This window comes from Salminus brasiliensis, chromosome 8 (genome assembly GCF_030463535.1).
Source record: "Salminus brasiliensis chromosome 8, fSalBra1.hap2, whole genome shotgun sequence".
NCBI classification, from domain to species: Eukaryota; Metazoa; Chordata; class Actinopteri; order Characiformes; family Bryconidae; genus Salminus; species Salminus brasiliensis.
The window spans coordinates 36753932-36781897 of NC_132885.1; the positions used below are offsets into that span (position 1 = coordinate 36753932).

Below are 27966 nucleotides of genomic sequence, written 5' to 3' on the forward strand. Positions count from 1 at the left end.
TTTGGATTTTGTACATTTTGATATACAAACACACTTTATTAATTCAGTGGTGCTGAACATTGCAAAATATCTCCACTAGGTAAGGCCAAAGCCTCTTAACGTCCTGCTAGTGATCATGATTGACTACAGCTGGTAGCACACAAACAGGGTTTGTTTGACAGCATTCATTGGATTGACTAATGAGTACACAGTACAATGGGAAATTCCAAGGAGCTTAAAGCAGATCTGAGAAGGATTACATTTACATTACCTTTATGGCATTTAGCAGACGCTCTTATCCAGGGTTACTTGTATTACACAGGTGGGCCAATGCAGTTTTAGGAGTCTGGCCCAAGGACTCTTATTGGTGTAGCGCAGCATAGTCACCCAGGCCGGGAATCGAACCCCAGTCTCCCACACGGTGTGGTAGCTCAGTGGCAGGTAGTGGTGTTATCTGTTGCGCCACACCAATTAGAATTACACAATTCAGGAATGTGTCTTGGAGTCATTCCAAAACAACTGCAGATCCCAAGATCATCAGACTAAACCATTGTAAATTAGTACAAGTTATTAGAAAGCGTAGCTACTTTAACAAGATCTGTAAAAAGACCCAAACTGTGACCTTCAGCTGAAAGCAAACTGGTTTGGATCTTAAGAGGCACGGACCAAGGCACAGGCCAGCTAACTGGAAACTGGTTTTATGATCAGATTGAGTTGTTTGGCCGCAATGACATTTGTTTGGATGGGTAAATATGAGGCATTCAACCCCAAGGACACCCAAAAACACCTGTTAACTGTTGGTGGTGGTGGCATCATGCTCAAGGGCTGCCAGTTGTACTGGTACATTTCACAAAGTGGAAGGACTATTGAAGCATCATCTAGATGGCTGAAGCTAGACAGTGACCCCAAACACACATCAAAAATGGATGTGGAATTGATTAAGCAGGCTAACACTGAGCTTTTTGAAAGTCCTGATTCAAAAATATGACCTCAAAAATATGTGGACAGTGATTAAAAGCCAGGTCTGTTCCAGACTACCAACAAATTCCAGAATTGGTTCAGTTAAACGTTTAACTATCCAACCAGAATTCGACCAAAATTTTGTTGATGGCTACCAAAAGTGTCAGGTTAAGGTCCGACTTGCTAAGGGTCACGTACACTGAAATCTCAATCACTGAAAAGCTCCAATTCAATGACATTTGTGTATGTTCAGTTTGAGAACTATTTCGTCTCACAGTGCCCTGCATTTACCATTCTTTCATAATTGCCTTTAAAAATACACAGTGTAACATAAAACAATCTCTCGGACGTCGGATGTCATGGGTAGCTTTTGAACATATTGCTTTCTGGTTTCTATCACAACCACTGTGAACTTTTCTGACTTGGCAAGTTTCTCTGGAACAAAGCACTTCACACCAAACCACTTTGTAATGACATATTTCTTTTAAAAATCGGTGAAATTCCCCCTTAAAGCAGCGCTAGCCTGCTATCAGCAGCGTGTAACGCTCAATGTAATCTTGCGAATGATGGCGCCGAGTCAGATTATGTAGTCTAAATCACAGCTTCACTTGGTTTTAAATTGAGTCTGAAAAAGTACAGTCCTACATTTAAAAGGTAAAGATTTACACCATTCATGTGCTATCTGCCCTCCTGCTGTGATGGAAAGCTTCACCTGGCTGCTTCAGAGATTAAAAAAACAGTCTACCACCATTTCATCCCTCTGATTTGTTATGAGCTTCTTGACTGCTGATCCACGCATGAACTTTTAACCCTTTTTTCTAAGTTATGGTCCAGTTTTCATCTGTCGATGTTTCATCTGTTTAATCAAATCAAATTACCAGCAGTAATAAGTTTTGCTTTTCTTTTTTTTTTTTTTACTCAGTTTAGTGCCAGTAAATCTTGTCTTGGTTCTTCTCAGTGGTTCTTCCTCATGCTTGTCGTAGTTCCGCTCAACATTTCTTCTTCTTGTGAGCTTTTATTCTCTCAGTGTTAGTTGTTCTGGTCTTAGGGAAGCTTTTTTTTAAGAAAAACAAGATGGACACTGCCCATCTTCAATCATTGTTTTTGGAAACCATCATATGTGGTTTTGTATTCACATTTTAACAAATATAAAATACAGCTATGAAATGAAACACTGCCCATCATCCAGTAGTTCTCAGAATGTGACAGAGTCTTGTTTTCTTGTTCAGAGCTGATTGAAAGTAATTGCTGTGTTTTTCACTCATGTCTTTTCTCGCTCTAATTTAATTCTGCAGCTGAATGGAAACCTGCCTAGTGCCTATTCCCTATGCTCCTGGAAAGCATGAGGGTACTAAAAGCAATAAGTATTTTTAATGCCCTTATACACTTGTATAGTAAAATATATAAGGGGGGGTTCTTACAGCCATTGTGTTGACTCTACAAATGACGGCACCTGAGTTGGAGCCAAACAGCTTTTACTTTTACTAAAATTTCCACAACGAAAGAGAGAGAAGAGGTCAGAGGAGAGTCTGTACGGGCACTGAACCGAGGCAGGAGGAGGGTGAATTTTCTTGTTTGGCTTGTTTGGCCAATGAGAGACATGGATGAGGAAATACAGGTAGATGTGATGATTAGGTTCATCATGTGCAGCCGTTAATCTCAGATCGGCGTACGTACAATCCATGTTCGTCCAACCTCATTTAAAAGTGGCTGAAAAGGCGGAAATACAATGCTACCAAGTGTTGCGTTCCAATCAGTTGTTGTGTTCTGCATCACTGCAGCACATACTAACATATCTGGGGAGGTGGGCAACAGGCTATGGCGTAGTGTATGGCATTGATTACGTGCTTACGGTGTAGATTCGATGCAGGAGAATAAATTGGCAGAAGAATAAATTTGCTTTAACCGGATACACACTGAGAGTGCTCAGTACAGTGAGTATCAGAACACAGCAGAGATAACACTAACACCACTAACCCCACAAAACAGCAAATTGTGCAGACCACATTTAACCAGGATCAAAAGTATAGCAGCAACAGCCAAAAAGCTATGGAGTGATGAGTTTTTAGCGCTAGCTAAGCAGCCATTTGCTTCCAAGCCAGGTTTGCTTGGAAAGGTTAATGTGGCATCCAGCCCCGCCCTTAATCGTTATCGGTGATCGGACGGTCAAGGTGAATGACGAACTGCCCCAAAAACACTAATCGGCCCATCTCTTGTCAGAGTACAAGGTCAGCCACGCTATAGCACCTCCTGGAGCAGGGAAGCTGAGTGCCTTGCTTAAGGGCCCAACAGTGGCAGCTTGGCAGACATGGGTACGGAACCCACAACCCTGTGATCGATAACCCAGCTCTCTAACCACTGAGCTGCCACTGCCATAGGCCTCTCCTGCACTACAATAAAAACGTATTTATTTAAAAAATGGGCAGTGTGGATCAGATTGTGATCGGACCAGACTGTGCGATCTGTGTAGAAACAATAATGAGGAAAGTGAATTACCACAGGCATGGTGTCATGGAGGATCTTGGGGTATGATTCAGCCAGGAGCTTTGTCTGCCGGTCCCATCGAGCGCCGTCCAGGAACAAGCCGCGAATGTAGACGCCTGAGAGAGACGGGTGGAGACACACAGTGGGTTGCAAACTCTACCCTCAAACTTTTAATCTCTTTACGAGCCCTTCAATTTAGCCTGAGTAGGAAGTCCTTGAGTAGGCCACCTTAAACAGCTCTAAAATCTCTGTAAACACTTGTTTCGAGGCCTTACACTGCTGTGCGCACACAGACACACACACACGTGCTCACATACAGTGTCTGTGCAGAGGCGGGTGTGTCTGACTGAGGCCCCCTCCGGAGAGAGGTTCATCATGCACTGATGAAAGAGCAGTGGGGGTCTGATGTAAAAGAGCGGCGGAATGTTGACTGTGATTGATCGCCCGTGGGCACGGCGAGGGGTTAATGGATCCTCTCTCCTTCTCTGTCCCTCGCTTGCTTCTGTTATTTTTCATTTGAGCTTTATCCTCCCTTCATTCCTCTTTGATTCGTTCTTTCTCCTTGTTTTCTCTCTTTTTCTCTCTGCTTCCAAATCTACTCTCCCCCTCCTGCTCTTTCACTGGCATGACTATCAGTACCCTAAATGGTACAGAGTACAAATGTACATGGTACAAAAGTATTGGGACACCTGCTCATTCACTGGTTCTTCCAATACAATGGTATTAAAAAAGTTTCTACTGTCAAGGTGAAGGATTTGTACAAGATGTTGGACCATTCCGGTGGGGATTTGATTGCATTCAGAGACAGGAGCGTTGGTAAGGTCAAGATGCTGGATGATCACCACCTTAATTCATCCCAAAAGTATTGGATGAAGCACCACCTTCATTCCAGAGAATGCAGTTCTACTGTTTCACTGCTCAATGCTGGGAGTCTTTATTCCCCTCTAGCCCACGCCTGGCATTAGGCATGGTGCCAATACAGTCATGCTTATCTGCAAGGGTCTCTGCTGGGCACTCCGGTTTCCTCCCACCCCCCAAAAATACATGTGGTAGGTGAATAGGCCGTAATGAATTGCCCATAGGTGCGAGTGCCTCAGGAAAAAGTGGATACTCTGTTTACGACTCCTAAACAACACTTACAACTTACAATACTTAAAGGATACTTTCATAAACTAACAGATGATATAGAGATACATAACTAGTACCTATTAGTTCACTTACACTGATATTAGTATACTTACAACATGAACTTTACTTAATAAAATGAACAGTAGTTCATAAAAGCAAATCTTGTGAGTCTCTCTCTCACCATCCTCAGGAGGCTGCTTGTACTCCTTGTCATCCATGACCTCGAAGTCGAAGCCCAGCAGGTCGATGGGGATGGTGTGTTTGCGAGCGTAGTTTTGTTGGCTTCCTGTCAGGAAGGCCTGCGTGAAGAAGAAGCCTGACATCCAGAAGACCGCAGGCGTGCCATTATCGTACCACCCCTAGAGAACAGCAGCAGGTGACTGCTAAACACATCACTCATCACACAGCATTAGAGCAGTCACAACTATGTAGTATCAGCTTTAATATAGCCTACTCTACTGGCTGCAGAAACAGTATCCTGATAAATGCTGAAAGTACGTAAACAGCTAACACAGCTTTACATTCTTTAACTTTTTAGATTTGGGGATAGGGTGACACATTCTTAAGCACTGAGACTTATTAGTGTTATTTATTATACAGTGGCATGTTACATACATGGCAATTTTAAGCAAGATTAGTGTATTTGTTCAGTTTTATAGTACAAAATTGCTTGCTTACAGTCATTAGCAAAGTTTAAGTGATGGAAATTGTATAAGCTTCACAAATGGATATAAGAATATTATACATATTAAATATACAATCTTCAAAAATATGCAATACCAAAAAATCAGTGATAGTATATTCCCACGGCTTAATTTCAACCTGTCCTACATAACCAAAACAATGTTACGTTCCTAAGACGTAACGGTGTGTACTCCATTTACAACTGCAGGCAACAAGTGCATTTTGTAGTTCTCCTCAAGACTGAAAAGTTGCCACTGGCACAACTTGCACGTACGCCACTCGCAGTAATGCGCTAATCCTCATGCTAAAACAAACATCAAAAGGCTTACCTACAGGACTTATGTTGAAGGAATGTGTTTGGGGCACGCTGCACACACTGCAAAGCATTGAGTCAGATGGTGTGCATGTGATTTCCTTGTACTTCCTACTGTATGGTGGAGTTCCTTAGGCCAGCTGGCTGGTTTGTGTTGTGCTAATGCACTGCTGAACCCATTGTGAGAACTCTGCTGCACTAATTTACTCACCAACGATTAAGCAATTTCCTTTCAGCCTATTAGGACATCAAATCATATGGAAAACTAGCTGGCCACATTCCGATTTTCTAACGCTGTTATATTTTATTAAGCTATTATTTCTGAATGATTAACAAATGGTTCACAGTAATAAGGACTACTAATTGATCCTTCAGATGGGTGATTATTAAATTGATGGCAAAAATGTTCCTGAAATTCATTCTCGTCTACTAGGAATGCTGCTAGTGCTGCCTCCGAGGCCTTCTGTGTAAAGGGGCCTACCTAGAGCTATGTGTGTATCAAAAATGCATACAATGTGCTGCTGTTTGGATTATTGTTCTCAACTGCTTATTGGACAATTATACAAATATTTAAGAACTAACATGTTAGTGGAATTAACTTTTAATTAATATTGTTAAAAGCACTGATCTGTGCAGACACTGTATGTTATATGCTACACATGAAAACATAAAACAGGTGTACTTAACGTTTTTCACCACACTATCAATGGCTGCCAAGGTATTATAAGGTTATAAGGTGGTTTAGAATAGCTCTGCTCACTCACAAATGTAACCCTTTGCAGAACCACCTCATTAATATGGTTAATCCTAATCTCTTATTTACACTCTGAACACTAATCAGCCAATAATATGGCAGAAATACAATAGAATCATGCAGCTTCAGGTATTGTCAATCATTAGAATTAGAATATCAGAATTGGGGTAAAATGTGATCTTAGTGATACTGAGTGTGACATGATTGTTGGTGTCAGAAGGGCTGGTTTGAGTATTTCTAAAACTGCTTATCTGCACAACCGACTTTACTAAGAATAGTGCAATAAAGAAAATCACTCTGTACAATTGTGGTGAGCAGGAAAGCATCTCAGACTGCACAACATGTCCAACCTTACAATAGTAGAATACCACACCTGTTTCCACTTCTGTCAGCCAAAAACAGAAAGCTGAGGCTGCAGTGAACACAAGCTCACTAAAACTAGACAGCAGAAGACCCTACCCAGTATAGTATATGTTCCTAATAATGTGCTTAGTTATTGTAAACTTACATCAGTTCTAAACCAGAAATGATTTTGTTTTTCATTTGTTTTTCCAGTATCTTACACTGCATCTTTAGTCCAACAAACCGCAGAACCTTCTCTAAGTTTGTTGTAGTGCAATGCTGCTGCTATAACTTAATATATATATAGAGCTTCCGTGCTGTTTGATTAGCCAGTAGATTACACAATATAGCAAGAACAATGGAAATGTGTACAGTTTCTATGCAAAACAAATGTGTCTGTGGCACTGCCTGCCACCGGTGTACAAGAATATATTGGTAACCATAGGTGTCATGTGTGGTAACTGTGTATGGAGTAAAAGAGGCTTTACATGCTGTTGAAGTGTTCTCATTTCTGTACAAAGATCAGAAAAATCTGAATAATCACTGCAATGATAAATTCCTGTTCACGCACTACATAACCTTGAATATTCAGTGGCAAATGATGTAGGACATTTTTGTGTTAATACTAACATATTAGTATTCCAAGTCCACCATTCAGGTGTAACTGTTAGAAATGCAACCTTTACAAAGTTAAGAGACCTCTCATGCTCTGAGACTGATATGTCAGTTTCAAAAACAGCTGAAGGAAATATGACATGTTTCTCCCTGATGAGCTACTTGTATTGTTAAACGCAGTCCACACGTTTCTATCAGTCAGACCAATTTTGCCTATTCCAATCCTTAAATAACATTCAGGCAAATATTGCTTCACTGAGGTTCAGCTAATATTTTAAGACTTATGGATGATTTCTGAGCTTACCTACTTGACTACGATCCACGTTAGTTATGAAAGGCCTGAGCTTACCTGCAAGAATGTAAGCCTCTCCAAGAAGTCATTGACATATCCTCCCAGTGGTTTGAGGCTAGGGTAAGACTTCTTCATCCACATGCCGGGAATGCGGCCCTTTAGAATACTTGTCACAACTTCCTCTAACTCAGCGGACATCACCACCAGACCCTGCAACAGAATATCAAAAGCTACACTGGCTGCAAAGTCAAAGTCAACTTCATTGTCATTCCTTCTTAACACACTAAGGAACGAAATATAGATCCTACGGGACACAGTGGTGTGATTTAAATGTAACATATGATCGGTGCCAGCAAGATTCAAGTCAACCTCTGAATCTTTGTGTTTAATCTAGAAGGTCCACAAAGTGTTTAAGTGCTCTTGAATGATCCAAAAGTGTTCAAGTGCATTGACATTAGCTTTGCTCTGACATACTACTAGAATACTATGATTTTCCCCTCAGGCACAGGTCTGACAGCAATGGTTTGCCTCTACTATAAACTAAAATAAACCGTACAAAACACTACCCATTAAAAGATACTAAATACTACACAATAGATTATTCAAGATTAAAGAAAATACTACACTTTACAAAGATTATACCAAAGCAGTACACAATGGACTATAGTAAAGTACTACATAATAGACTATACAAACACTGGACTACATAAAATACTGTAAAATACTCCACAAAAAACACAACAGACTATACAAACACTACAAAGACAGACTATAATTAAATACTACTACTCAAACACTGAGCACTAGATTACACGAAATGCTGTACAACAGACTATACTAAACACTGTACCACAGACAACACAAAACACAACAAAATAGACTATACAACCATTAAGCACAGGACAGCACAGACTAGACCGTGAGCAGTGATTGAGTAGGTTGGAGGGAGTAAGACGGTATTTTTGCAGCCTGGAGTGCAGACAATGTACAGACTTGGAGCATATAACATGTAAGGCTGCAGGTAGTGCAACAGATGAAAGTGTGGAATAGAAATGAGATTTGAAAAATGAGTCTGGATCTGTTAAAGACCAGGTGAAACTGTAACGACAGAGAGTTAAGGGACGGATTTAAAATTCTGTCAACAATCTGTCATCTTCATAAAGTCTCCAAAAATCTGTTCAGCTTAAATTTCCTAACACAAGACACGCCGTTGTACCCTTTTTGTGTTCAGAGTTATAACGTGCATCCCAGGCGCTTAAAGCTTGTGGTAGATGATGCAACTTGGGCACAAGTTTTCATTGTGTGCCACAGAACTGCACTTTGATCATCGTGTGCACCACCCTGCTGTAACTCAGCAGTGACACGTGAAATGTGTTTTTTATGTTATGCAGCAGATTCCATTGAACCTCTCTGACAGAAGTCACAGGGTTGACCTCGGAGGATATGTCTAATGATGCAAGCTGTTTACGCCAAACAAATACCCATTTCAACAGTTTTGAGTTTTCAGTTGGCTAATCTTAGTGAAACGCTGCCCTAAAGCACACAGTATGTGGATTTAGGTATTTTTCATTTATGTGTAACTTCTATATGTACATTATATGTCCAAATGTTTGTGGACACCCTTTCTAATAAATGCATTCAGTTGTTTTAGGATGGGCCCGTTGCTGCCAACAGTTTCTTTGTAAAGAAGGAAGCCAATTGTCAATAGAATAGTACTCTTTGGAGCAAATAAACATATACCTGGTGCCAGTTGTGGGCCAAAGTGGTTTAAAGGGTAGTGGAACTGTGTTCTCTGGAATGATGGTTGGTGCCTTATTCAATACTTTTGGGGTGAGTTGGGGAGATGGGCATGAGGTGTGGTGATGATTCAGTACTGACCTTACCAATGCGTTTGTCGCTATATGCAATAAAATCCTCACAGAAATGTTTCAAAATCTAGTAGGAAGTTTTCCCTGGACAGTAGAGACAGTTAATCCAACAAAAGCAGGATAAACTTAATTTCAATACCCTTGATTTCAGAAGAAACAATGAGTGTGCAGATGTCCAAATACTTTTGTCCATATAGTGGACATACATCCAAATGTGTAATCAAGCCAGTAAGGTTAAATTAGTCAGCCCAAATGAAAATTCCACTCAGCAGGGAAGAAAGCTTGCTAGCTTGTAGGAAGTCTTTACTGAAACACAAATTGTACGGCTGCTGTTGGATTGCATTGAAATTCGGTTGCTAGTCGGGTGTTTAAAAAGGGTGCAGATATTGCTTGGCATGACACCTCCAGACCCTTCACCTTAGCAAAGTACTTCTCCACTCCCATTTAAATGAAGTTCAATCTAGCTCACATAACAGATCTCATATAGTGAGGCCCTCTACAAACAGCAGCAGAGATTAAAGAATGATACCTACTTCATCTTCTCCAGAGGAGCCAGAGCTAACAAGCCCATAAGAGATGAGTGAGGTAGAGATGAGGGATAAGAGGGGGGGAGGGGGTGGAGAGAAAGCAGGCAGAAAAGGCAAGGTGTAAGATCACAAAACGAGGTGAAAAAAGTGAGCTGCCCCAGGGCAGGAGTCGAGATGGGAGCTGGAGGAGATTAAGGGATTATATTAAGGTTAGATTATAGGATTAAGGTCCACAGTCTGTAAATGAAAGCCAGTGCCTGTGATCAGACCATGGCGGGTAGTGAGGCTGCCTCATCAAGAAAGAGAAGGAGTGTGTTAGCCAGGATTGGAGCTGTCAGTCAAACAGCAGGGTAACTTTCTTAAGGCAGGAGGAGGCCCAGCATGGGTGCAAGAACTCCAGCAGAAACATGGATAATGCCCGCAGTCGAATACAGTTGCTTTGTTTCAAATTCTGCCTCGAGATAGAACGTTTTCAACTGCTGCCGTTCTATCTCGTAACATTTGGCATGAACGGTAGTGGAGAGGTGAGCGCTTTAAAATCATTTTTATAGCTAACTTATGCTAGGTTACTGTTGTATACAGAGATGTTGATAACATCGCAATAGAGGCACCACCCCTCTTCTTCTATTCATCAGTCGCTGCTCCACAGATATCTTTTGTGATTGTGGCCAAAAGGTTCCAACAGGTTTCTATCAGTCCACAAATCTCGTCACATCTCTGGTCTATCTAGATGTTTTCATGCTTTTCATGTCTTTTGTGATGAGTTCACAGGTAAGATTTCCTTGTAATGACTTCCATGCAGATCATGGTGGTACAAAGAAACACTGCACAGCAGAAGCACACTGCACCACCACTTCTATGTTGGATAAACCTTCCTGTCTTTGTAAACTTACAAAGTTTCTCATACCATCATTTCTTAATGACATGTGGGACATGTGGAAACCGTTAGCTGAAATGAACATATGTTTTTATAGCCTTTCTCCTGCTTTGTGGGCATCAATTGGCATTATTTTCAGATCTTTAGCCAACTGCTTTGAGGCACCCATGGCTGTCTTTACAGCTAAAGGAATGCCCAGATTTCTGCAGAGAGATTTCTGTGTATAATTGTGTATTACATTTGCATAAAAACACATATAGCTTTGTATAGAACTGCATGCTTTGGAATAAATCAAAAGTCAAACTGCCAATGCTAAATCCAGTCCACCACCAAAAGTGCCTGTAATGAGCATACAAGCAATGGATCTGAACTCCAAGGTTTTCTTTTACATCATGTCGATGGATGTGTGAGCTGCTTTATCTGTAGCATGTGCTGGAACAACAAGTCCAGTCCACCTCGCAACTTAAAGTCAGCTAACAGTATGTGCTGCTTCTTGGTGCCAGATCCAGAAGGTCTTTCAGAGTCAAGTTGTGAGCAGGCAGCATGGACCGTCAGCCACCAGCAGGGGGCCCAGCCAGCAAAGCATGAAAACTGGTGAGGTTGGAGCAAAGAACTCCAAGCCCCAGAATCCCCTGCAGTAATCAATGCTGACCAGACCCACCTGTGTGGCACGGTATATATACACCCAGCCAAACACAATTCCCCGTCGCACCTTCTTAGAGGGGCGAACGGTAACAGTGAGTTGTGAGAACAGTGACGGAAAGCTTAAGTTGTGAACAGGAAAAAACTGTAGTTAAAAGGGAAAGCAGCTTAAGTTGTGAACAGAGAAAAGCTGTAGTTAAAAGAGAAAACAGTTTAAGTTGTGAACAGAGAAAATTTTTAGTTAAAAGAGAAAGCAGCTGAAGTTAAAAGAGGAAAGCATTTGAGATGTTGTCTTTTGTTTGAGTAAACATCACTCCTGGTTTTTCCTTTGTTTGTTTTCCTGCCGTTTTTCTATATTACTTATGAACAGTGTTTATACTGCCACCTCTCACAGTTTTGGTGGTGCAGTGGAAGTACACTGGGCTCCCATTACCAGGGTTGGGAGTGCAAGCCCAACAGTCAGCAATCTCACCAAGCACACATCATAAAAGGGGTAGTTTCATTTAATAATAATAAAGCAAGAAGTTTAACTGCACTTGAGTCCAAACCCCACACCACACCGTAACAATTTTCAGATCTTTAGCCAACTCCTTAGAGGCGCCCATGGCTGTTTGTCTTTACAGCTAAAGGAAGGTCCCGATTTCTGCACATCCCAAACTCGCTACTTATGTGTAATGTGTATAATTGTGTATTAAATTTGCATAAAAAAACGCATAGCTTTGTATAGAACGCATGCTTCGTAATAAGTCAAACTGACAATCAAGCAATGGAACTGAACCAATCACTGTCCTGTTTTCTTTTACATCATGTGGATGGATGGATGTGTGAGTTGCTTTATCTGAAGCATGTGCTGGAACAACAAGTCCAATCCACCTCGCAATTTGCTCAGCTAACAGTATGTGCTGCTTTTTGGTGCCAGATTCCACAGGGCACCTTCAGAGGTCTTTCAGAGTCAAGTGGTTTGGTGGCACGTGAATGGCCAACAGCATTTCAGCCAGTCGATGAAAAGTGTCATCTAAGTCATCCACATGCCCATAAAAACCCCTTGTATTAAATAATACTAATGAATAAAACGTATACTTGGAAAATCTATTTTACAGGACAAAGGTATTGGGACACCTGCTCATTCATTGTTTCTTCATTGATCCTGCTGTCTCCAATGTCCAGGGAAGGCTTCCTACTACATTTTGAAGCACTGCTGTGAGGATCTGATTGCATTCAGTGACTTAGTGAGGTCAGAATGTTGGATGATCACCACTTTACCTCATTCCCAACTCTCCAACTCATCCCAAAAGTATTACCCCTCAAGCCCACATCTGGCATTAGGCAATAGGTTTACGTTTATCTGCTCTAGAGAGTCCTGTTCAATTGGCAATACCTCACTACAGTGACTAGACAAGCTGTGTGTGTGTGCATTTGCACATATGTTTCAGGGATGAGTGAAACTTAAAGTAGCTGAATGCATCCATTATAAGGGTTGTCCACAAACACTTACCTACGTACGGCTGTGCCTATCATGTATGAACTTTAGTTTTTTTAGTAATACGGTTCCTCTAAGGTTCTAACCTTGATGGCCTTCTGGATGTTGATGCAGGAATCTCGAATGGTCTGCAGCAGCTTGTTGAAGCGGCCCATCTCTTGCACCAGCACAGTGTTCATGCTCTGGTTGTAGCTAGTGGGGAACTTGCGCATGGCTGCCTCAGTGTCGAAGTTCCGCGGCAGCTTGCTCAAAATATCAGCTGCCACTTCATGCACCATGTCATCTGATGATTTTGCATCACCTCCAGAAGTGCGAGACTGGCAATAAGAATGAGAGGAGAAGCAGAAATGTTTTACAATCTATCAGTACAAATGGGGATAATGCTCATTGTATAATGAAGTTCTATAATGTCAAATTAATATTATGGAACATAATCGGATTAATATTGTGCCTTTATTAGAGTCGGTGATTGTATATTTGGAAAAACCCTGCTGGCTGACAGTTCTTGGAACCAAAGCAATTTCTTACTGCTTTGGTTTCAGGAACTGTCAGACATATTTGAAGCTCTAGGAACTCTCAGTGCTTGTAAAACACACCCTAGAATACACACTGCTCTCTTTGAAAACTGATCCTAACAGTTTTCACTTATTCCTCATTGCCCCTGTTTGTACCTGACCTTGCGCTTTACTGTTAACTCTAGCCAACAAGTGCCAACTGTAAAATTTCTGACAGTTTTTTATATTTAGTATTACATCAAGCAGAAAGATTCTAAGCAAAGTTTTAGATGGGGCATTATCACAGCACACATATGAGCAGCTCTGTGTTATGCAGTTTACTATGACCCATCAGTTGGCTGATAAAATCGACCAATATTAAGATTAGCAAAAATGCCAGAGGTAACGTATTGGTGTTTGTGGCTTGTTGTGCACTGTATCAAACAATGTCATAAAGCTTATTGTTTACTGCTGACAACAACAACCAGCTGCTCACTTCTACAAAAATACAGGCTGAAGTGGTAGATTAGAACAAAAAGCACCATCAAGGTTAAAATAAAGCAAAACAAACACAATCTGGGTTCCCTGATGGTTAATGATTTAAATAAGAAAAAAAGAAGCCCAACAATAGTTAAGATTTATTTAGGACTTTGTGAGTTTCTTGTTTTTGAATTTAAAACATGTGACTTGTGATACTGGATGATTAATGTTCACAGTAGACAACTGACTATAATATACATACAGCATTTTGCACACCGTCTACACTGTCTACATTAAAGCTCTCTTAATGAAAGTCTAGTAGTATTTAGAGTTCTAATTTAACACATGGTTTGGTAAATCAGTGCTTAATCATGGTAAATGAGGTGAACTGGTGATGGAATTGAGCACATCCACACTGTGCTGGCTGATTGGGGCATCCAGGAGAAATCTGGAACCAACCTTTGTTCTTCAGATTAGCTCACAAGATCTCACCTACTTTCTTCAGAATGAGAAATACTTGTTTATGTTTACTGTATTTATGCTTACCTGCATCAGAGAGCTGATGTGATCTGTTGTTTTATTGTAATAAAAACAGTTTGGTTCATTAAGAAAACATCCAAAACACATATTTCAGGGATCATATGTGATTTTGAGTGAACTCCTCCTTTAGAGCTCATACCACTTTTTCCCATGTATATAAACATCCACACATACAAAAGTCCTCTACTTTATCAAATACAAGTACTTGACTTGAAGTGATGTGAAACCTTGATTTATTACACTTATGTTATGGTTAGTAAGATTAAAGCCAGTATCCTTTTAATCCCTAAAAAGGACCTTTTGACTCAATTAGAAATATGTTGAACAGCTGTATACGACATCTGTCTTATGAGCTTAATTATTTGGAAATGATACTACATAAGTGTTATTAATGGAACACATTAGGGCATCTTATACCAACACAATGTAATTTAATTCAAAAATTACTTCATTATGTAAAGCGATTACTGACTGTAATCTTTTTAAATCTGCCTTTCAATGCTTATGCATGTGTTATGAAGTCCATCAGAAGGGAACTTTTAAATTAAAACAATTTAACTAAAACTAATGGAGTTTATTTTAGAGTTGATTTTTGACTGCCTTGACTTTTTCTGGCTGATAGTATCAGGTATTGATGTTTTTATAGCAGTTGGGTCCTAGCTCACAATCCAGAATATAAATGAACTGTGACTGCTCACTCCTCTCACATCTGTGTGTGTTACATTGTTCTCCCTTGATTAGAGGGACGTTGAGTCCAAAGCCCTCAAGCAATAAGAGGATTTTTCAGACGTTTCTACTGATTAGTTGGGAAATCGAACCTGAGTGAGCAGGATGCTGTCAAACAGGAGCTGCGTCTCAACCTGGTCCTTGGTGATGTCGGCATTGGCATTCATGCCGAAGATCTCTGGCGAAGGATACAGCGGGAGCGACTTGGTGTACTCGATGTAACTGTTGTGCTGCAAAAAGAAAGCAAGGCATTTCTTGATGCGGTGGCACGAGTCCAGAAAGCACGGGCGCTAAATAACAGCACACACTTTAAACGCGCAACCCCTGAGATTGCTGACATTTATAATAATGACTATGCAAATGAATGCTCATGAATAAAAGATTCTGGAAGAAAATGGCAAATAAAATTGAGTGTAGATTATACATGCACTAGCAAATAAATTAGACGGTGGCACTGGCGGCGTCCCACTGTGCTTAGTTATTGAACTTAGAGCTCATAATGATTTTCAGAAGTTTCTGTGAAAAAGGGAGTGAGGGAGTGATACATTTTTGTATTATAGGTCAGTTACATCTCTTAGACATTTCAGATAAATAAATATTATCATGTTTTGGTTAGAAATTCAAATAAAGAAGGACGATTATGCAGAAATGTAATTGGAAAGATTTTACAGTCTAATGCTGCATTTAAAATTCATGGCGGTATTTACATGAAGGGGAACGTCAAAAGCAGAACTGTACAAGTTTCCAGTGGCGCACACTGTGTATTCTTTGTTCCAAGGCAGTGTGTTTGTGTGTCTTACATCTCCCTCAGGTGGGGAATAGTAAATGCCGCTGGGGTCAAACTTGTAGCAGGGGTCTGTGATGATGTCGGCTGTGTAGAAGATAGAGAGGATGGTGCGGAGGGTTCTGCGGTCCCAATCGTCTGTCACACGGCCTCCGTAGTTACACTCTCCTGTCATATAGCGGAGCGCGTCAAAGGGTATCTCCTGCAAGGGGGTTGGTTACAAAAGCAAACATGCCATACAGTTATGCTAAATCCTTCATTGTATTAATATAATATGAACTGCTTACCAAAGCATCATTAATGTCAGCATATTATATTAACCGGTTGTATGTGTGTATCTCTATCATAAACTAAGGACCTAACAAGTAAAGGAATCTCTGGCACTACTTTTTGCATCTAACCAGCCAATGTCCTGGGGTCCGTTTTCTTACAAACTGTAATACGACAACGCAACAAATAAGTGCAGAACAAAATTTACTGCTGCATAATTTGGACGCATCACAAACAGTTTGAACAAAAAAATTATACATGTTTGTTGTTAAATATGTGTATTAGTAGTAAAGTACACTGTCAACCTATGACAGGCCAATTTTTTTAATAGGATTCTATTTATGGAAAAACGCATTAATAAATAAATACTACATGAATAATGTAGAATACTGTGAAACCATTAAAACTCTGTGATATACATTTTCAGTCATACCGCCCAGCCCTATGTGGGAGCAGTGTATAAAATGAGCAGCTTCGGGTGATCACCCATCAGAATTGGGTAGAATGTGATCTTCGTGATCTCAAACATTGCATTATGAAAGGTACCAGAAAAGCTGATTTGAATGTTTCTAGAAATGCTGATCTCTTGGGATTTTTTGCACAACAGTCTCTTGTGTCCTAAAGGAAAAACAGCCAAAACCGAGCTGACAAAGGCTACAGTAACTTAGATTACCACTCTGTACAATTGTGATAAGGAGAAAAGAATTTCAGAAGGGGCTACAACAGGCCACGTTGGGTGTCAGCCAAGAACAGAAAGCTGCTGCTGCAGTAGGCACAGACACCCCAAAATTAGACAACTAAGACCTGGAGAAATGTAGCCTAGTCTGATTTCTCTTGATCTCTTGGCACATCCATGGTAGGGTCAGACTTTGGTGGCAACAGAATGAAGTTGTGGACCCAACCTGCCTTGCTGGTGGAGGTGGTGTAAAGATGTGGGGAACACTTCTTGGCACACTCTGGACTTGTCAATAGCAATCAATCAATATAAACATATATTTGGTGAATTCTGTCAACCGCTTTGGAAATTCGAACAACCGACTACTGTGCTTTTACCATAATTTTTATACACCACAGGCCCTTTTTCATTACGGGTGCAGGCGGTAGGTGTAGGTTGTAAAGTTCAGTATACTTTGGGGGGGGGGGGGGGTGGAGGATTGAAGTGGGGAGAGAGGACTGCAGGTTAGATATGAAAAGGTGGACCTGGGAACGTCAGGACTGTGACATTTCCTGCTGAAATTTCCCTTGCTAATGCCGCGATCCGAGCGCCGCGCTGCGAAGGAAATGTCAGCGCATTTTTCAGGAGAATTTCTTGATCAGTTTATGTAGAGAGTGCTTGTTTTGAAAGGGTTAGCGAGAGGAGCGTGGAAGGGTGCCTCTGAAGTTGGGAAAATGTCAAGGGTTTCATTTTTTTTCTCCCCTTTCACAGGGGCTTATGAAAGGAGTGGTGGTGTGCGTGGAAATGAAGTTGGAGACATGGAGAGCTTGTGTTAAGAGTGTATGTAATAGAGTGGCTCGAAAACCATGGGTGAGACCTAGATGATGTATGTATGAAAGGAGGAGCAGAAGTGGATTGGGTCTTTGAAAGTCTGCACCCATGTGTCTGTGTGTCCTCACTTCATACTGGTCCAGGAACATGTGAAGCTGCTGGACTGATATGCGTAGGTCGGTTTCATTGAACTCGTAGGGGATGTTCCAGCCCAGGGGGCCAAACTTTCTCCTCTCCTGGGTTAGGGCATGGAAGAAACACAGGCCATACAGCAGCTTCTTAAATACAGCCTGGAATAAAAAAGAACATGCAGGGCCTAGAACAAAATATCTGTGAAGGTTTTGTTAACATAAATCATCATCTGGCTAAACCTTCCAGATGATTCTGCAAATTCCACCTTCATGTTCATCTTCCAACTTTTGAGGAGGAGCAGATTTTGTCTAAATAATGATTTGACCACTTTTCTTCTCCAAACTACTGTTGGAACAACAAGTACATAATGAAACTTTTAGCCCAAGGGTGCTTTAAACATCTGAGAGTTTGAGTGCTGATCAGACATGCAGACATGCCAAAAAGGCAGAGTTTTACTACTGTTTCTTCAGTTTTGCCCTATGGATCAGTGTTCTTGTAGAGTGTGTTGTCTTTTACCAGTTTATAGTGTTTCTGACCTTAAACAAGTAGCTGCAACAGCTGTGTTAGAGGTACCAGAATATCAGTGTGCTGATGATGACCACAATTGTTGTGATGGTCATCTTTTTAGTCCAGGCTAATCTAATGCATGTTTCATCCGGAGACACCAACCTATTAGTTTACTATCTGATGCAGAATAGTTGAGCCACACCTAGTAGCAGTTTCTGGAGTTCTCCTTGTCTGCTAGCACCCAAACCTGATGGCACAAGTATATTTTATACTGACTACAGAAAGGCTAAGTCCATTGGCAAACCAGATTCTTTTTCTTTGCCTAGAATAGAAGAGTGCATACATAGGGTTTGGACTACTAAATTTGTAACTAGACTAGACTTATTTAAAGGATATCAGCATGTTCCTCCTTCCTCCTTCTGCTGCTGAAATTACATCTGTTGTCACTCCAGATCATTTTCTGCAGTACTCTGTGTTGCCATTTGGGTAAAGAAATGCACCTGCTACAGTCTTAGGAATGCTTTTGACCACTTTCGAGAAGCTATACGTACACTTAACCTTGCTTTGTGTGACTTTGGTAAAGCAAGAGCATAATATTTATGGTTAGCCAAAATTAAGTCCTCTTAAAGCCAAAATCCAGACTGTAGTTGATGTTCCTGTGCCAAAAAGTATGCATGATCTCAGATGTTTCTTTCGCATGACTGGCTATTATCATGGGTTTTGTGAAAAGTTTGCTAGTGTGGCTGCTCCTTTTTACTTAAACAGGATCGAACAATGATGTGGACTGAACAGTGTGATTGTGCCTTTGATTCTCTTAAGCCTATTTTATTTAGCACTCCTATCCTAAAGGCTCATGACTTTTACAAGCCCTTTAAACTAGAGGTTGATGCAAGTGCATCGGGAGCGGGGGCCGTACTTCTGCAAGAAGATTATCAAGGGGTCGAATATTCTATGTTCTATGATTTCTGTTTATTTAATACTAAATGATTAATGGCTAGAAATCCCACCACTCCATTACATCCAGCATCAAAACTGGACTTATGCCTACTGGTTTAGAGCTGCCATTGAAGAACCCCGGGTCAGAGATGGGATCCATGTAGAGAGAGCCAACGATGTTAGAGCGAAGCCCTTTTGGGGCCTCGTTGGTCATTTTGACTCCGTTCTGCAGGACAGCCACAGGGAAATTTGGCGAGGGGTAACTTGTGAGCCACAGACGGAAACCTGGGTGAGTGGTGTCTGGGTTCAGCTCCTGGACAGAAAGAAGTAGGTTAAGCATGTTTGACACATCTCTCATTTCATTGTTTGCTAAAGGCTACAATTATTATTTAGAACCATGTATCACTGTTGTACCATTGACAAACAGGTTTGAAGACCTCAGACCTGTTTGGTCTCCTATTATAACTAGCTTTCTGAACCGCTTTAAGGCAAGAAACTTAACATGAATTTGAACCAGCTTATTATATATATCTTACCCTCCAAACTCTTCAATGTTTTGGAAGCATAATGTCTTACATGGCTTCATTCAGTTTAACATTGTATGTATGTTATGCAGCATCGTAAGAGCTGAATGACAATGACTGAAAAGTCTGATATGCACCAATGCTTTCTTATTTAGGATTTGTTCACTATTCGAGGACACTGGGATCCATCATCCTCAAACTGACATAGATTTTTTCTTAGGAAAACAATCCCCGGAAGATATTGGTAAATAAGGCCCCCATGCTTGTAACAAAGATTGTGAAGAACATTTGCATTAGACCTTCAAACGAATCTTTACACTCTTTACACACATCTCTATTACAAACCTGATTCTTTATGGAACCATATGTGGTTCTTCTATGGTATTGCTCAAAGAACCCTTTGTAGCCCCCCTACCACCTACACTGTACCAAAGCCCATTTCAGCTCTCAATGGCTTGCATATGCAATATGCAGTTTTCAACTCTACTAAACTACTATCTCCAGTTGTACCTCGCACACCCGTTCTAATGTGGTCATCCAGGACGTGGCCAGATGGCAGTTCTGCAGGACCACCCAGGTGCCTTCCTTCACACCTGTCTCGATCATGCTCATGGCGATGGGGCCCTGGCCTTGGCCCAGAGACAGCGAGGTCAGCTTGTTTCCCGAGAAGCCCTGGTGACACCACAGAGAAAACGTTCAGAATTTCCATGTATAATGCTTAAACATAGTTACCATAGCAACCACCTAGAACACACTAAGCAATACCTTGGAAACCACCTTAGATACCTCAGTAACCACCCAACACTTTAGCAACCACATTGCAACATCATAACATCTAACACCTAGGTTACCATAAAAACCACCTAGCATAGCAAACACCTGAAATGCTTTGTGACCACATAGCAACAGCCTAGAAGCCTAGAATCTGATGTAAAGTGTATTCACTACATAACTAGGCTGTAAACATTGCTGAAGAGGTTACAATCTTTTGAGTAGTCCAATTAGTTTTGGCCAGAATAGTCAAGCCCAAACCAATTGTCAGACGTTTTAAATAAACCATGGACATTATTCGCAAGGGGATGTGTGGTTATATGTGATGTGTTAAGCACAGATTTTGATGTTGCTTTATGAAAAGAGATTTGTGAATTGATATTAATGTGGATATATTATATTAATATTTGCACAAACAGATTTCACCTGGGATTTTGGGGAGGTCAAGGTTGAGCTATGACATTCTTACATTTAAATGTTATGTTTAAATCTTATGTTTAATATATTTACACCATGAATATATGGTCAAAAAACATATTTCATAAATGTCAGCTACTGCCCCCACAATGCTCAACCCAACGGTACATCAAACTGTGTTTAATGTAAGGAGTCAAGGTGACACTGTAGTACAGGACCAACATACAAATGATACACATTATTAATTTTTCTATATCATCCAATACAGGTTTACCTTAGAACGCTGCAACAGCTGGTAATAAGACTATGGAAAACACATGGACAATGTGGCGCAAGAATTATATTTTTAGACTATTTCAGAATTCTGACCACTGTTGCCCAAATAAATCTTGTCAATAGCGGTCCTGTAGTCACAAACTGACCAATAATGAATAGGGTGGAGCAGGTATAATCAATTCAGGTCCAATTCAGGACTGCCGTCCAGCAGAGTCTGGTGATTTCCCTGCTCAAATGATAGCTACATACTGGCCATTAACTGCTGAGTTGAATCAAGCTTGCTTTGAGCAGCTGGAACTAATGGCCCCTAGTGTAGAGGGTGGCTCACAAATTGTGCATAACATACTGGCTACAGTGTGTACTGTAACTGTACTTATTGCACCCATAAGAAATACACATACACCATATGCCCAAAAGTGTGTGGAAACCTTTTTTCAGCCATTCAAATCAGCTATTGCTAAAATGCGCTTGAATTCACACACACTGCCATGACTTACCATACACTACCACTGGCAGTAGGAGTCAAAGTGAAGAGATCAGAACATGGCAATGTCATTGTAGGCCACTTTTTCAGCAAGTCAGTCTGTCAAATATCTGCCAGGCAAGAGCTGCGCCAGTCAACAGTAAGTGCTGTTATTGTGAAGTGTGGAGCTGTACAAGCCATAAAAGCTCAAAAGCTGGTGCGTGCTAAAGCACTTGCCCTCAGCTGCAACACTCACTACTGCCTCCAGAAACAATGTCAATGTCAAGTTCATATAGAGATTTGTGTTCTGGATTTCTGTGCCCATGCAAATCCAAATTCCAATTTATTTGTATAGTGTTTTTCCAACAGACGCCACACAGCTTTACAGAAATCAGACAATAGTGGCAAGGGAACTCCCTAAGAGCAAAAAGAAGAAACCCAAAGCAAGACCAAGATGCAAAAACGGAACCCATTTATTCTGTGGTTGACAGGAGATGGAAAAACAATAACACAATTTTGTTTATTTTGTGTAGATTATTTTGTCATCTGATGCGGCAGCACTGATATAGCAATGATAAACATACAAAATGAGTAGTATAATATGCTCAGTTAGAGGATGTCACAATAAATGGAAAAAGATGCTCTATGCCATGTGCTATATTACTTGTGTATATGTACTTTATTATCAGTGTCCACAGCAGTAGTCTACCTACTGCTTCTGGTATTGGCATGACCCAATTAATAAGTGCATATGGATTTAACATATGAGTATCCATATAATGTTGACTATACAGTTTACGTAACAGACCTATACGCCAAGTGGATCTCAAAGTGACCAGTGAGTGGAAGTAAAAGGTAGCGGGCCTAAGACTGTGGACAGTGAGTGTATATAGAATACACTGAAATAATAAAATAGTACATAAAAAAAAAAGTATTTCACCATTATAAAAATGGTTGCTGGTCGCTGGCTCTCCCTGAGAAACACAGAATGCCACTTTGGTGGCAAATCTAATGGTTTAGGTGTTTACAGTAGTTTATACTGTACATCCCGCTACCACTTTGATTCATGCCTCAGTACAGATGGAATTTTAGTTAATTGTCTGGTTCTGGAAAATACTATGGTAGGTACTGCCAGTATTAAAGTTTGCTGGCAAAAGAAAAAAGTAATTTAAGTTCACATGCTAAGGCCAGGAAACCCACAGGGCAGTTTACTTTGAAGTTAAAACTTCTGAAAAAGCAGGAACTGCAAACAAATCAAAGGAATAAAACATTAAGTTGACATTGCATACTCAATTGCACCTTAGGAGCAAAAGTGTGTACTAGGTAGACTTATACATATTTAACTGAAACTTGTACCTGCTCATCTCCAAATTTCAGCAGCGCAGCCATGGGGTCTGAGCCTGGTGAAAGGATGAAGATGAGAGGAGCGCAGCAATGGCTGTCCCCAAATGCCTTTCCCAGGTTAAAGGGTGGTACCTCAATAAACTGATGGCCCAAGCTGTTAGACACAAACTCCTGAACCATGGGGATGACCTGGGGGTGGGGCAAAGAGAAAGACATACATATGGAAGATGAATGAAATATATCTGGCCCGGCTAATGTAATTGTGGCCTGAACATTACATGTCATAAAACATGCAGTCAATCCACAAAAGTAATTGAAGTGTATTATAAAATGTGGTCTGTCTACGGTAAGAGGGTATGAAAAATGTCTGTTAACATTGTAAAAAAGCTAGTTTGGGGTTGAAACTAAATTAGCACTCAGTTAGGACTGATCTAAATAGGTTGGAATGCAAATGGACATTTCCTCTAGCAAAAACAGTGTTTACAGGATTTGCCTCACCTTGTCTGGTCTCAGGCAGCGTATAACCAACATTCTCTGGAACGGTCCCAGTTTCGCCTGCCACTCTCCAGGGAAGGGTGTGTGATGAGGGTCCTGTGTAAAACACATACACATGCATACAAACGTTCACAATTAATCAATTATGTCGTCTTCAGGGCTTTTAAACAAACAGACTCTCTTGGGCACCCAAGCCCAGGTTCGGTAAAGAAAATCAGAAGCAGAAATTAATGTCTGCAATTAATGCATGAACATCAAACCCACCTTGCTATCATAGACTTCTTTCCAGCCATCCTTGAGGTGATCCAGGTCCTCGCGCAGGCCCTTGAAGTGCTCCAGTTCGTCCAGTCGGCAGATCTCGTCCCAAGACTTCTTGGGTAGCCAAGGGCAGGGATTTTGGTGAAGATTGATCAGACCCACACCACCCGTTAGCAGAAAACGCCACTCATTATCGTCAATCTGCAGAATTGAGTTGCTGAATTACAATCAGTGGGTCATGCTCAATAATGGTAACACTATATACAGTCAGTCTATCAATGTTTATACAAGGTATTGCTAATAAATAGGATTCTCTGGGGAAGCTGCACATGAACCTAAGGTCACAATGTGCTGAATGTCAACACTTGACACCTGACATTGGACATGGTGACCTTAGGCTCATGTGCAGCTGCTCCAGAGCTGCTGCATGCCATTGCTAATGCCTTTCTAATGTGTCAGCTAGAGGGGTATAAAGGTCTCCAGCACTGGGCTGTGGAAGAGTGGAATTGTGTTCTGGGGAGTGATGGAGCTCTAATACTTTTGGGATTAAATGGAGTGGCTGATCTAATCATCTAACATCAGCACCTGTCTTCATAATCACATCTTCACAGCAAACTTTTTGACATACACTGATCGGCCATCACATTAAAACCACTTCCCTTATACTGTGTAGATTCTATTTATGTCACCACAACAACTCTGACCCACTGAGGAATGGACTCCACAGAACCTCTAAAGGTGTCATATGGTATTTGGCACCAAGACGTTAGCTGGAGGTCCTTCAAGCCCTGTAAGGTGGGGCCTCCATGGATCTTAGGTGGCCATTACCATTATTTGACTAATTTTGGTTGGTACAGACCACTGCATACCAGGACAAACCCCTGCTTGATAATTCAGAGATGTTCTGACCCAATCATCTAACCATCACAATTTGGCTCTTGTCAAAGTAGACCATGTTTCCTGCTTCCAACACATCACCTTCAAGAACAAGAATTGTTCACTTCCTGCCTAATATGTATGTCCCACTCCTTAATAGGTAATTACACCGTAATAAGATCATCGGCATATGTGTTTACATTAAATGTTGGAACATTGCTGTGAGGATTTGACTGCATTCAGCCAGGAATCTGCTGTTGTATTTGATCACAGCAGTGCAGTTTAGTGTATTTCTCTTTATTTAATACATTTTGTTCATCTTATTGCCTAAATGACAAAGAAATGAGGGAAGTCACTCACAAGTTTCTCGTGTTTGAGCAGGTTAACGTTGAGGCAGAAGGAAAAGAGAAGTTTGTCCTTTTCGAAAAGGGAGCGGCACACGTTGACATACAGCGAGTAGGTGAAATGGTCTCTCAGAATCTGCAGTCTGAGCATAAGAGATGGTGAGCCGTGATCAGGAATTGCAATAAAGGTTTAAAACAATAAATTGTAAAAATGTGATATAATATATATATATATATATATGAGTAAATAGTCACTAAACATTATTCAAATTACATCAGATGAACTGGTGACTAAGTTTTATACTCATTTTTAGCAACGGTGGCATGTATTTCTTTGTTTATTTAATCAATTTTTAAGGTTAAGTTTAAGTTTTAACCTTTGAGTTTAAACCCTTACATTTTATGCAAAGGTTACAAATGTTGCAATGATTTAACATGTATTGACAGATCAGAGTCTTCCTATGCAGAAACCATCTACTGAAGTAAATCACCTCCCCTGCAGTGTATAATGGCCACCGAAAAGGGCTTGGTGGAATGGCTTCGGAAATACACCAATTATGTCTTATTATGTTTCTAAAATTGTCACATCCCCAGCGCAGTGGCACATATAAGGGATCTTTAGACATGTAGGCAACGTTAAATTATTGTACTGATCATTTCTACTGTAATCCTTTTCTAAAATCAGTCCCCTGTTGGTTCTTTAGACAGAAACTCAAACGCTTTCATGCTAACATAAAGCCTTTATACCTTTAGCTAAAAGCTTCTAGTGAACACTCGAATAGTTGATCTCCCGCCCAGTAGTTACTGAACTGAGTTAAAATGAGACATTAGAATTCAAACATTTCGACTCTCCTTTGGGCTAGACAATTTATTTGTTCTGACTGAGTTAACTGGGAGCAGTTACAAAAAAAACAGGCCTGCTTTGGGGTTGCTGCTGAGCTTCAGTGAAACCAGTCACCAACGTTCCAGTCAAACACAGGCCAAGTGAATAAGAGTGTTTGCTAAAGCGACAAATTAGGCAGACATCAAGAGCTGTTTTTCTGTTGCCTGTGTCACTGCGTGACATGCCATTGATTCAATGCACAGCTTGTACTGGAGTTTTTCCTTTCACCCAGAAATCTGGCCTCCAAGTGAAGCTAACGCCTCAGTGGCTCACTTGGTAAGCACTTGACTGAAGCTTCAAAGCAGCATCAGACAGCTGTGCTGACCGCTTAAGACAGCAGCGTGATGATAAACATGGACACGGGGGCAGGAATGTCTTCATTCGCGCTCTTTTCAGCTTTTAAAGTGGAAAAGACAGAGAGCTCTACCCCAGATCATGCTGCAATAGCAATGCACAGGCTTGAAAGATGGGTCGGATCCTTTGAAGCTTAAACAGCATCTGTGCTCCTACAGCCCATCATATATACTGTGTGCAGTGTGGGGCAGAATACTTTAAAAAAAAGGTAGTGACAGGTTAAAACTGAAAACACTGTCTCAAATGTGAGTCAGGAGGATCCCTTGTTGTCAAAAAAAGGAGTAGGACTAAAGTCTAGACAAACACCTAAACAAAGACCAGGCATTCTGGAGCAATGTGCTTTGGACATATGGGTTTCTTGCACACCCTGAAACTCTAACTCTGCAGAGAAACTTTAGGCTGCTAAACATGAGTGAATGAATGAGTATGTAAGTAAATGCGCTACAAAACAGGTTTATGAGGTGCTTCACACCTCTGCTCTAGGACATCACTCTTGTCCGAGTTGTCAATGGACAGGATAAACAAGTTGATGAACCAGGTTAGCGAGTACTGGTACATTGGTTCAATATTGGCCAGGTCAGCAATGGAGAAGAACAAGATGGCAGAGTGGACAGCAATAGGCGTGTAGCCCATGCGAGTCTCGTCAATCTTCTGCTCCGTTATCTCAGCGATGGCCTGCTTCTCTGAGATCTCATTGGCCAGCACTTTGGAGGAGGAGAGGATCTGAACGGCTGTCTCGTCCTCCAGAATGTTGCCTTTAGATGATGAGAGCACTTCCAGAATCTTGTCCTCGATCTCCTGCAGCTGTCTGAAAGAAATATGTACGTTATTGACAGCCCTCTATCACTGGCGAACAAAATTTCTTAATGTTGCTATGGCAACTGAGACAGAGTTCTGTTTTTTAGCTTTTTACTTGCTGTGGTTGTGATTTCACAGATCTTGAGTGAGTGATCTTATTGAGTTAACAGCCCATATATATATATATATATATAAGCTGGGGAAATGGCTGCACTGTGGCAGTAGGCCGGGGTGCGGGTGGGCGGCGGGTATCAGATCTCCCCGACAAGGCGAGGGCCTTTCGTCCATCCCAGCACCTAGCCACTAAATTTCGCTGTTAAGCAGAGCGGCAACGAGTGCCTGATGTAAGGGACGACGGGGCATGCACCACAGCTGCTCCTTCAGTCACAACATGAGCTTTAGCTCCCCAGTTTTAGCATTAGCTGTAGCTCAGACTCGCAGAGAGGAGCCATGTTATGTTGTGAATGGTCAGGAGTATGCTGATATAAATCTGACCCACTTCTAAGCCCCCCTATTCCACATTGAGAGGAGAGAAATACTGCTGGGATGCAGCAGACATTTATTAGACTTAGGTAAGATATATAATGTCATAATGTCACACTTTTTCCTGTTTGTGCTTTTCTGTCCCTTTGTTATGGTTTCCCCCATGTGCTCCTTGGCACGTGGGGCTGTTTGTGTTTGTTCTTCATCTCCGCCTTAGCCCCACCTTGTCATTACTGGTTCCACCTGTGCCTTCTTTGTAGCCCTGCTCTCTTGTTAGTCCCAAGGTGTTCCTTGTTTGTCTCTGTGTAAAAGTAGTCCCTTTGGTTCATTGTTCCTTGTCTTGCATATGTTTCATGGCAGTTCATGGTGTATGAGCTTGG

The 27966-nt window shown here is 41.1% G+C and overlaps 1 protein-coding gene across 1 annotated transcript in view; it reads right to left on the bottom strand.

Annotated features, from left to right (window-relative positions):
• dnah7 (dynein, axonemal, heavy chain 7) overlaps positions 1–27966 on the bottom strand; it is a 160696-nt gene that overhangs the window by 4119 nt on the left and 128611 nt on the right. The window contains exons 51-64 of the mRNA XM_072686501.1: positions 26778–27113; positions 25085–25211; positions 23855–24049; positions 23594–23686; positions 23108–23284; positions 20335–20496; positions 19413–19613; positions 17854–18015; positions 15986–16171; positions 15278–15415; positions 13032–13262; positions 7609–7761; positions 4733–4910; positions 3436–3539 (exon numbers count right to left, since the gene is read on the bottom strand). Of these exons, the coding sequence (XP_072542602.1) occupies positions 3436–3539; positions 4733–4910; positions 7609–7761; positions 13032–13262; positions 15278–15415; positions 15986–16171; positions 17854–18015; positions 19413–19613; positions 20335–20496; positions 23108–23284; positions 23594–23686; positions 23855–24049; positions 25085–25211; positions 26778–27113 (2443 nt within the window). The remainder of the gene's footprint in view (positions 1–3435; positions 3540–4732; positions 4911–7608; positions 7762–13031; positions 13263–15277; positions 15416–15985; positions 16172–17853; positions 18016–19412; positions 19614–20334; positions 20497–23107; positions 23285–23593; positions 23687–23854; positions 24050–25084; positions 25212–26777; positions 27114–27966) is intronic.